This window comes from Lepisma saccharinum, chromosome 3, assembly GCF_977018435.1.
Source record: "Lepisma saccharinum chromosome 3, izLepSacc3.1, whole genome shotgun sequence".
NCBI classification, from domain to species: Eukaryota; Metazoa; Arthropoda; class Insecta; order Zygentoma; family Lepismatidae; genus Lepisma; species Lepisma saccharinum.
The window spans coordinates 63,148,221-63,160,703 of NC_139231.1; the positions used below are offsets into that span (position 1 = coordinate 63,148,221).

At 35.9% G+C, this 12,483-nt stretch overlaps 1 protein-coding gene across 6 annotated transcripts in view; it reads left to right on the plus strand.

Annotated features, from left to right (window-relative positions):
• Positions 1-12,483, plus strand: part of LOC145985091 (putative RNA-binding protein EEED8.10) — an 83,584-nt gene that overhangs the window by 7,090 nt on the left and 64,011 nt on the right. For all 6 annotated transcript variants that reach the window (XM_083118683.1, XM_083118681.1, XM_083118686.1 and 3 more), the window contains exons 3-5: positions 40-131; positions 7,010-7,146; positions 8,001-8,308. In XM_083118683.1, the coding sequence (XP_082974809.1) occupies positions 40-131; positions 7,010-7,146; positions 8,001-8,308 (537 nt within the window). The remainder of the gene's footprint in view (positions 1-39; positions 132-7,009; positions 7,147-8,000; positions 8,309-12,483) is intronic.

Consider the following 12,483-nt stretch of genomic DNA (forward strand, 5'->3'; position numbering starts at 1 on the left):
GTAACTTAATTTCAGTAATTTTATTCGTAACCTTTTCAGGTATTGGCAACTCTGAAAAACAAGGCAAAGTCATATCAAATGATAATGATAGTTCAAACAGAAAGATATTTGTTGGAACTCTTGCTTGTGGGGTAAGTGAGACTGTTCTGTTCTCCAACCTTGACAGATTATACATGGGTACTACAAAATAAATATACACTTTCAAAGTTATATAGAACCAACCAAACATGTTATACATATAGACATGCAATATATGTGGTAGCAAAGAGGTCTCATAAACCTAAACATAAGTTTTTACAACTGGAATTGTTTCTGACGTTAGCATTATATGTCACCACCCATTGCATGACCAAAACATATTGATTGGCTGCTACTCTACTGTTTTTTTTCTTTCTGGAATCCGCAAAAACAAACTCTTGTTACTGCCATACAACAGCATTTTAGAACACAGTATGGTAAAATTCTACTAACAAGATGGTTCATCTACGATTGAAGGAACAAATTTCAGAATACTGCATGTTTATGCAAATAGAAAAGTTCTGGGAGACATTGCATATTAATGCAGGGGCGGCGCCAGAAAATTTTGTCCAGGTGGGCAGGAGCCAAATATTGATAAATTAGGGTGGGCAGATATAAAATGTATGAATATCAGAGACACGTATTCTCTTGCCCTATCCTGCACTCCTTTGTATTTCTTTCGTCATTTCTCTTTGCTGGTGAATGTTTTATTTATCTTTTTCCACCATTTTTATCTTTTTCCACCATTTTCCTTTGCTTGTATAATCCCCCCCTCTTTTTCTCTCTCCCGGGCTCTTTCACACACACACATATGTGCGTGCACGGGTAATCCGTTCTCCAAATCTTCTGATTAAATTTCCCTCTATCCACTACAATCTAGGAAAAGGTAGGAAGTGACTCCATGTCGTCACCTGTTGTAAAGCTGCTTGGCTATAATTCCTATCTTCCTTATTTCTTTCATTCGTGTCCCTTGCCCTTCATTGTATCTCCCTGCCCACGCCTTTCAACTGCTCACTGTGTACTTCGTTTAACTGGATATTTTGTTCTTTCCTTTTCAGTTAAGAAGGAATTTAACATAGACTATACTTAATTAGCTGATCGAAGTAGATTAGATTAATTGATTTGATTAATTTGATTTCGTTTTTCTTCCACTTTTGGCTAATCGTGAAGATGAGAATGAATTGTGATAACATGAAATAAATGAAAGGACAGTCAGAAACACACATGGACAGATCACAAAAAAGGTCCACAGAGGATTATGCCGGATGTGAGTACAGATGCCAGAGCCTCGTTAGTCTGCAAAATACAGTCCAGAGTATAATGTGGAAGACAGGTTGATATTTAGGTGGCAGATTAGAGTATATTGCTTAATTTATGTGACAATTATGAAAAATATGGAGCAAATTCTTTACAAATGGAAGACACACCAACAGGCTACAAGAAGTAATTTGTATGTGTGAAACTAGCGCCGTCCCTTGGAGAGGAACAAGGAGTAATGCTTCATGGAGTGAAGCAACCTAGCAGCAAGACCATTTGAAATGTAATTTTAGTGTTTTATATTCGTAAAGCAAGTTATGCCAAAATTCGACATTTACAGCTGCTAAAGTTTCAACTGTCCGCTTTTATTTGCTACTACTGATATGCTTTCCAAAACGAAATAACTTGTTTTTTCATGCAATACAATGTCGTATGTCCTATACATTAAACATTCAAGCATGATTACTTGAAAGTATGATAAACCCCGACAATAGTGAAGAAATTCTATTTGGTTTTTGGCCATAATTCAAATGAATGATTTTGAATATACAATTTTAATAATAATATGAGTTTTTAACTGAAAAGAGCAGTGCTTCTTCGTTGAGGCTTAACGAATAATTCTTTTATTTGGCTCATAGGAGTGTTCCAAATTGATACATATAGCTGCCTATATGAATCTTTGTATTTAATTAATACCTGTTAGAAAAGTTTTTAAAGTACTTTTGTTTATTCTGCATTAAACTTTCCTCACGTAAAAACGTGATTTTTCACAGAAAATACAACTTAAGATTGCAAAATGAACATCGAAAAATCAATTTTATGACTTGCTTAATAATAGTGACCTGGCTGATGCAGGGAAAATAATGCTCGATGTGGTTCAATGGTTATTTTTGTTTATTTAGTTTATCCTTTTTTTGTGCATTTTTAATCTTAGTCTATTGTTTTACTGTTGTTTCTTTCTGTTTTTAAATGGCTTCTGCTGTACTGGAAATTTCAATAAATAAATAAAATAAAAATAGATTGAGAAATCAAACACGTTTAAGTAAGTTAGGTGAAACAAATAAATTTGATCATTGTAACTACCGTATGTGTCAATTCTTCTCCTGTTCACACCTTACCTTCATACAAATCGAGTTTCTCTTCTTCAGAACACTTTGAAATTCTTGGAAACAGTTTCAGTTACTGACAATTGCCACACGAGCGAAATAAGTCACCTATTACCAAAAATGCTAGGTGAAAGAAGCCTAGTCATGAATCGAAGTTCTTTTGCATACCATATGGAAGTAATGTGAATATGTTTTTATTTATTTGTTTAATTTTCTAGATATTCTTCCTGTATATTTTGCACTCTCATCTCGGGAAAAGTGCACTTTGGCTGTGGATAGATATTGTAATACATACTTGTAGTCACGGAAGTGGTATCTCGATCATAAGTCTTATGCTTCAAGTTTTAAATATGAAGTATAATTAATTATAAATAATAGGTGTTATCCCTCGCCATATTTTGCTACGATTCTCGCTATCTTATTCGGTAAACTAATGTAAATCCAAAGGCAGCGAAACTTCGTACAGGATGATATTGTGAGTCTTTCTCGTATCGACAATATTTGTAAGAAAAATATGTACGGAGACAAGACAAGAATATATTTTTATTGAAGCATTCATATTTTTCTAAATGCTTATTAATACTTCTTGAATAAGTGCCCATCCTCGCCCACCCGTCGCACTGTCCCTGTATTAGAGGAACAAGTGGATCAAATTCATGAGACCTACACAATCAGTCCAAAGAAATTGGCAGCACAAGTCAGTTTAGAGTTACAGATTCTACAACAGACTGTGTGAAACATTTTGTAGAAAGAGTTGAAAATTGTTCCTTATAAGCTTTAGTTAGTGCAAATGTTATTAATTAACAAAAAAAATCACGTCATTCTTTCTGCATGTACATGCAGCAACAGAATGAAGAATGTGATACAAGGTGCAGTCAATAAATAATCGGAAAAGTAGTATAAAAATCTAAAATACGACCGTGATTGTTATATGTTTGTCATTTTGTACATGTATCTGTAAGCTATTCATAGCTGGGTCTGGCATGCCTGCCTTATGCACGCGGCGGTACCTTTACAGGAGTGCTCCAAGCTGGAGCAGCGAAGTGTTGTGAGATTTTTGTTGAGTGAAGGCATGGAACCGATAGATATTCGTTGCCACATGATAGTTCAGTACGCGACAACTGTATGAGTCAATCACAAGTGTACGAGTGGGCTGAGAAGTTCACACAGGGCATAACCAGTGTTGAAGGTTCTCCGCATCCAGGTCGCATCTGTCACTGCATGCTCAACAGAGTGCCAGAGAGGTCATATTAACTTTGTTTTGGGACCCTAAGGGGCTAATTCTTGAACATTACCTGCCCAGTCCAACCTTTTGCGCAAAATATGAAAACCAGCCATTCTGCAGAGACGACGTGGTTTGGTGTCCAGTAGTGTGCTTTTGCTCCATGACAATGCGAGACCACACACTGCCAGTGTCACATTGTATACCATCGAGGACTAAAGTTTAAGTGCTTACCCTACCCTCCATATTTGCCCGAATTCACACCTTCCAATTTCCACACCTTTGGCCCACTGAAAGATGCAGTAAGTGGATCGAGGTTCTAGAATGACGACAAAGTCCAGTCAACGCTACATGAGTGGTTACGCACACATCCAAAGATTTTTTTCCTGTGGAATCAGTGCCCTTATCAAGCACTGGCATTGGTGCATTAAACTAGGGGGACTATGTTGAAACATAGTACTGTAGTTCTTTTGGTGCTTGTAATAAATATTTGTTACAACATATTTCCGGTTATATATTGATTGAGCCTTGTACTTTCTTCAGTGATGATTTGCCCTTCCACAGTGGAAAAGTCAATAAATGCAATGTGTATGTATGGGGAACGGGAAACAGGAGATGAATGCAGACTGTGTGTTGAATTCACCATAAGTTAACATGTTTTGTGCTGTATCCTGTGTGGGCCATTCTTTTATCATAACCTCCCCGATGGCACAGTGGTAGCATCGTCGCCTTGTAATTAAGATCAAGGGGTCACGGGTTCGATACCCTGTGGAAGCACATAGTTTTTGGATCCCACTTTAAACTGTATGTTCAGTCCCGATTAGCCTTATTGTGCATAAAGTGAACTTAAAACACCAAGTCAATCAATTTTTTCATAACACAGTAACTGGAAGAATTTACCTCAACATGCTTAGTGCCAAGAAGACCGTGCACACTTAATTATCATCCAAGATGGAGCTCCACTTCACTGGCACCAGATGGTTTTAAATTACATACTCTTCTCCCTCTTCAAATGTTAGGTGTTTTGTGCCTTCTGTAGTAATGGCAAGGGGATTGAGGACCCAGTTATATTCATTCGTATTGAGGGAAGGAACGTGCTGTTGCATTTTTTCTTCCAAAAAAACAAAAGATGTAATAATATTCAAGTGGAATCAATATACGGATCATTATCAGCTGTGAGATGAAGTACCTGGTGTCCCAGAAGTCTTTCCCTTATTACAAACTTTATTCATATCCACTATATGCAAGTTAGAGATGTGAAAGTGGTGCCAAAATGTTGGAAAACTAACCAAGTTTTTTTGTTGCAGGTTTGAGTAACGTGGCTGTAGTGTAGCAATGTCAGTGCCCAGAAAACTGGAAATGTTCACAAATCAGGAAAAAGCTCAGCATGTCCTCTGGTATCACGAGACCCGGTCACCAATAACAGTTCAGAGGAACTTTCAAATGTACAGAATTCTTTTGTCTAGAATATCTGCCATCAATAAGTTGGTATTTAAAAAATGGAATTTATCTTCATTCCAAAAGTCCAAGAAACATTGTATGGAAAGATGCCACCCAATGTCAAGAGCATTAATTCCGGATTCCTTGGCACTGACACTGCTACACTACAGCCACATTACTGAAACCTGCAACAAATAAACTTGGTTAGTTTTCCAACAGTTTGGTACCACTTTCACATCTCTACATTTTCACATCTCTACATTGCATATAGTGGATATGAATAAAGTTTGTAATCAGGGAAAGACTTCTGGGACACCCGGTATTTGAAAATCAGTTTCAATTGTTGACTTCCACATTTTGATTGTTTTTAAGAACATATCCAGCTTGTCACGTGATGTAAGTATATTTTTTTTTTCCTTTGCCTGCATACTAGCATTAAGAGTATTCAAATGCCAAAAAGTATCAGCTAAATATGCATTTTTGGAACACAATGTTTAGTCGTTAAAATTACTTGGAATAATAGTTAATAATATCATTTGGGTTTCAATAAAAAAGTATTGAATATTTTTCAATTTATCAAGTAAAATAAGAAGCAATAATACAATCAGTTTCGACCTGAATACTTTGTATTATATAATACCCTTATTGTATTAACTGAAACCAAAGGGATCAGCGTATTATTGTTAATAATAAAATTAGGTTGTTCCTCAGTTAAGGGGATATATTATTAAGAGAGAGCTGATATTTATCTTTAGTCGTGAAATTCCATTAATATCCTTATTTAATTTTTTTAGTATTAAATGAACCTAACAAGATTAGGTTTCTTTGTATTGTTATTAATTCACTCTTCAGTTCAGAAATCTGAAGAGTACCTTTCATTTGGACAACCAGTGAATGTTTGTGTAAAGGACTGGAGTTTCATGAAGAGCCTCTGTTTTATGGCACATGACTTTCAGAAGTCATATTGACAGGAGGAGTTGCAACCTCGATGTTGGATTAACATATCATTAGTCAACCATTGCAACAACTGAGTCCATTTTGCTCATAAGCGCTGGAGAAATGTTTTTTGCTACCAAAGTATCCCAAAGTTAGGAAAATATTGTTTTAATCTTGAAGGAGAGGCTTTCATTTGACCAGTAATTGCCATCAGTGCACACTGAAATACAATTTTTCCAACATAGTTAATTTTCTTCCAATGGAACTGTCGCAGAATCGTAGATGTCTCATCCTGTTGATGTCAAAGGTAATTCAATGCACAACAGGAACTGTTCAACAAGACCTTCTCTGTCAACAAATCTTTTGTAACTAAATACACAATTGGCATTTTTTTACTTATGTCTATCGATTCATTAAGTTGAAGAGCCAATTTTTTACCATGTAATTTTTCTGCTACTTGTTTTTAAATGTTAGAGCAGTGGCGACGATTAGGGGGGCGAGGGGGCAGTTACCCCCCCAAATTTTTGCCACTTTTGCCCCCGCACTATGCTAAACCTTATCTACAAAGAAATATACTGTCTTTGCCCACCCGGTTTTGGAACCCAATCGCCACCACTGTGTTGGAGGATATGTTGATTGATTGATTGATGGATTTTGTGTTTTTACGTCCACTTTATTCACAGTAAGGCTAATCGGTACTGGACTTACAGTTTAAAGTGGGATCCGAACCACTTGTGCCTCCACCGGGTACTGAACCCGGGACCCCTTGATTACAAGGCGAAGATGCTATTGGAGGATATGTGTTCTATGCGATGAGAAATAGTATCATTGGATAAAGGTATTTGGTATTTTTATCCTAGCAGCTTATAACAGATTTTTTTTTTTTTACACTGGTAAAAATCAAAGTTTTGCTGCTGTATGTGGCTGCATTTGTTTCCATTATTTCTGCTACTGTATAGCTCACTTTCATTTTTTTGCAGTTCTCTTTTATTTTCTCCATTACTTTTTACTTGCTCTACTTGCATTCCAGGTCACAAGAAAAGAACTCAGAGAAATATTCAGTAAATATGGAGAAGTTGTTCATGCCACTATATCATTGAAAAGTAACAAATTTAAGTCTGACAATTATGGATTTGTAACATTCTCATCGCCAGAGGAAGCAGAAAGGCAAGTACATCGTATACTAGGAAATAAATTTCTTTGATTGGAATGTTTTGCAGTGTTTGTTAATGTGTACCTATAAAAATGTGTAATTTGTTTTACCACATTTTGTCAAAATGATGTAATAGTATATATAATATGGGAATATGGGAATGAATTTCCGAAACATGAAATTTACAGGTTCTTGAACCGCTCACACCAATTTCCAATGGCTTTGTAGCACAGGACGTCGTCCCCATACACCAGCTTCATCCTCGCGTGAATCTCCGTTGGTGTCTTGCCTTCAGCCCAGAGGAACCGCACTACGGAACACTGCTTCTCGACTGTCGACGATGTCAGGCAGGTAGTCATGTTTGTCACTGCTGCCACCTGTGGCAGAGACAAAGGAACATTACAAAATCACTCCGTATGACCTCGGGTTGGAAGACATTTTCAGTACCCAAAAGTTCAGCTTTGTGTGATTATCCAATCCTCTGCAAAAAATTGTGGAACTGACTTACTGATTTGCCCTCGTATATATATATATATAATTATATTATATGATACAGACATATGAAATGTTTTATAAAAATATCAAGTTGATACTATTATTGGCACACTGTGCATAAAATTGCCAATGATATTAGCAATTTTATGCATAGAGTACTCCCCTCTTAGCTTACATGGAACTGTGAGTACTAATCAGTCTTCCATAATTACCAAAATCCTTTTTATCCATATAGACTAATCTGAAGTGTCAAACTGTAAAATATATGCCAGACTAATTTGAAAAAATATGTTAATGTATGATCCTTTTATAATCGCTATTAATTAATGGTTTGATCTTGTTCTATGTAAAATGTATCTTTTCCTTCTTCCAGAGCATTAGCAGCACCAAAAGATGAGTTGAAATTGCACAAACGAAAGTTAAAAGTTGCTCCAGCAAACCAGAAACATCAACCAGGGAAAGATAAACCTGTGAAGCCAAGATCCAAACATTATCAAAATAAGAAGTGCATTCAGAGTAGTGATACTGGATTAAATGATGATGAAATCAACAATACAGATTTTAAACAGGAAGGTGATGTGGCTTCAAATGGAGAGTTCAGGATAACTGACCTCAATGAGTATTGTCTCATTCACATCTTCAGCTTTTTGCCAATTAAGGATCGGGTTAGGCTAGAGAGGGGTATGTATTTTATACATAAATGCATGATGTGCCTTTAGACTACACAGTTTTAAGACTTGCTTTTGAGTATTTGTGTGTGAAGACAATTCTACATTGAGTTGATCTGTGGGAGAATTTAACGAGAATGAAATTATAAGAGTACATTGTGATTTGTGATTACAATAATATAATATCGTATTTCCTCATGTATAATGCACACTTTTTTCCCAAAATTTTTGCCTCCAAAAACTGGGTTGTGTATTATGCATGGAATAATTTGGACAGCCAACATAAAACCATGCACATTTTCACTATGTCACTGCATATAACACATGTATATCAACAGGTGCAAATACAAATTGCCAGGTTTTGTTTCTGGAGCAATGATAATTTTTTAAAAAAACACAAAAGTTTAAGGACCATTTCCCACAATATTTCGCTGTAACTGAACGTTTGGTGACACCGAAAAATGTGGCACTGTTCTGGCAGAATTTGAGCATGCACCTCCCATCACATGAGATGCGTATCAGCGCTATTTGTTGGCTGAGAAATAGTAGAGGAGTGCTGAGTGCTGCAAATCCATAATGTAACTTTGATCTCACTTTCTTCTTCTACAGAATAAACAAGTTGCTACAGAAGTGAAAGCTTGGGTTTCTAAATGGTGGAGGGTAGGGAGGTGGCATGTGTTGGTGAATCATTGTATACACAAGACAATATTCTCCTCTTCGTCCACATTGCAACAGCAACAACTAAGAAAGCCATTTATTGAACCTGAATTGTACTGCACATTACATATAATGTAAGCTCACCGCTTAGGAGATGATCCCTGGCGAAATTGAAGTGATGTAGCGACTCCACTATTTAGTTTGGGGGAGTGCCCCCTGAGTGAGAAACAGATGTGGACTCACTGCAGCTGGTGAAGCAATGCAAGTCATTTAGGGTTACCAGACATCCTCTTTTGCCTGGACAAAACTTCTTTTTCGGGTCCTAAAAATGGTCCGGTGGGTTTTTAGGAAAATTTTTGGATAAAGGCAACTGTTTAACTTCAAGATTAGTAACAAAATTTTATTTGTAAGTAATTGTTAATATTGTTTCTGTTTTCAATTTCAAAGTAAATAAATACAACACAGTTGCAAGCACAAAGGCAAGAAATTTTTCTTCCAACAAAGAAAAATTGTTGGACTTTTGCATCTCTACTGTTGTCGCCGCTTGCCACATAAGGTTTTGATGTGAAAGCATTTGCGACATCTCCCGTGGCTCATGGTGAGGAGCAAGTTTCTAACAATAGGCAAGAATATACTATACACCATGGCTTACTTTGATTTGAGTTTCATGACTGAATTCAGAAATAAACAGTAATTTTTAACTGCTGTACTCTTGCTTGTTACATGGTAGTGGAGAAGTTAAGTTCTGTCGATCAGCGATCTGAGCCATTCCGAAACGCAAATATGCTTTTAGTGACTACTTACAAAAATGTTTCCTGACTTTAGGACTGGAAGAAACAACTCCGAGGCGGAATGTCAATTTATGTTATTATTTAAAAGCAAGAGACCAAGTTTCATAACCGTATAATATTATGGGCGTTGTGAATAAATATTAGAATATTCAGATATTTTCCAATAATCAGGCCTATTATTAGTTATACGGAAACAGTGTAATATTTGTGGGAGGGGGGGGGGTGATCTATAAGCTCACCAAAACACCAGTAAGCACAAAACGTGTGTTCGAAGTGGTGCATCTTCGTCGAAAATTTACTTTTTGCAATCTAAAAATGTCCTCTTTTTTCTTTTTTTAGTTTCTCATCTGCTAACCCTAAAGTCGTTGCCGTATATTCTTTTTGAAATTCTTTGAAATACAGTCTAAATAATACACTGGATAAGCAATACAAAAATATTCTGGATACTAAAAAAAAAGCAGCAACCTGGTGCTCTGTGTGATTGACGCAAATCAACTCCTACGCACTTCCAAAAGGACACTAGACCACAGCGAAAAACTTTCTGCTACCCCTAAAATCTGCAAATGGACAGGTCCTTCTCTCTACCCCTGCACTCCATCTCCCCTCGTTTGGGGATCTTCTCGTGAGCTGACTGCTGTAATAATTGTTTACTGCTTTTCTTCATCAAAATGCACACCCATTACACCCATTGTTGCTTCTTTAGCTCCAAGATGAAAACAAAGTGCACAAGAGATATGATAATTAAGAACTTGAAATATTATACTCTATTCTGAAGTCCATGGTTTCTCCATGTCCTCAAGCTTAATTGTAGGAAAGAAAGGAGAGAAACTTTTCCAAAACAGGAACCAAATGGATTGAAGGATGGGATCTCTTGGCTTGCATCATGACTTACGTTGTGAAAGTGACCTCTAATGTGAAAATTTTGAACTTTCTCATCAAATCAAATATAGAAATGTTGATGTTAAAGGTTTTGTACCCACACCAGTTCATGTAACACATAAATGCATTTGCACCTTTTTTTATATACTGAGAAATGGTACACAAGATCTATTTACTACTCATGTTAGTATTTCTCGATGCCAAGAGTTTAACTTGCTGATCTTGAAAAATAAACTGCTTACATTTGCTTTGATGTGGCTGTGTTTTGATGCATTTTAAACTACTTTGAGTTTTTATGTTGAAATTTGTAATATTAATACATTCCGCCTGTAAATGACGATGGTTATTTTAAAGTATGTGCTTGTATTTGCCCGTAAACAACCAAGGTCATTTAGCTGCGGTGTCCATATATGGCGGCCAATTTTCTTTTTTGGTAAATTTGGATTCAGAAAATGCCTGGGCTGACTTTAAATGCCCCTCCAAGAGCTGGGTGTGAATGTGTTAATAGCTACCATCCTCAGAAAGATGTGAAAACTAAGAAATTAACCCAGCAACTGCCCCATGGTAAAATCAGAAACCCCATACCATTTTTGTATTTTAAGTATTTTCCCTTTCATTTCTTTTGTGACAATGACTGTGTTACGTGCAATGTTATAATTTTTTTTTAAAAAAAATATGCTTAAGTTACAGTATTTAGAAAATTTTCAATAAAATTGTTGCTGCAGTTTATATTTTTGACATGCAATTATGTTACATTCAACTGTTTTTAATCAACAGTCATGAACATTGCAAGGCTTGGGGAGGGAGGGGGAAGGGGGTTAAATCAGTTAGCGTGCCTCCAGAGATATAGGCATTGTTCTTGAATAAATTGCAATGTAAAGTGGAGGAACCAGGGAAGAACCTCAAATGTTTTCAAACTGATCAAAATAATAAATTATTCCAAAAATAAGGTTTTTATGTGAGAAATCACAGAATGTAAATGTCATAAGTTTGTCAGTGTTGTAACAAATTATTGGTAATAACACTTGATATAAAATTAAGTTTATTTGAGATAAAGCATAACTTACACCACATCCCATAATTTTACTAAGTAATAAAGACCAGACTTGGTTCTCAAGCTTTCACCACATCATGTGGCTTCCTCAAGAGATAGGAGAAGTACAGTAAAACCTCGTTAATCCAGACTAATGGGGGGGATAAGTTGACCGGTTTAACAAAAGTCCGGATTAACTGAAATAACCTAAAAGAACAGTAGAAAGGCATTAAAACTCTTGTTTATAGCAACAAAACACGTGTATTATGGTGTATTTAAAGGGCATAGACCTAAATACACTATACAGTACAGTAAAATGTTCGTCGTTTTTTCTAAAAACACTGGGGACCAAAATTTTTGTTGCATTGCTATCAGCACTTATTCTAACCTAATTTGAGTGTGTTGATTTCAAATCTGAAGTTAGTTTTCTCTGTAAGTTCTAGTTTTCTTGCAATTCAACATTTTAATTGTTAACCTCCATATTAAATTTTCAAAATGCAATTCAACATTTTAAAGTTGGATGCCATCTTGGTGAAGATATTCTTAATTTATTCACAAAAATGTGTAAATGCACCAAAATATGCATTACAGTTAGAAAATATGGCAAAATGAAAGCACATTTTTAAAGTATTAAACATATATTAAATATAGTGAAATACGAACATAAATTTAAGGCTTTTTTCTTTAAACTAACATATGTCTACACACAGAAAGCAGGTAATGTAAAAAAATGATATGCATGGCATTCACATTTTAAATAGGTTCTATTCAGGCAAGAATTTGCACTTGTAGCTCTTATGTTTTCGAGCTTTCTCAGGGCAGTCTTAT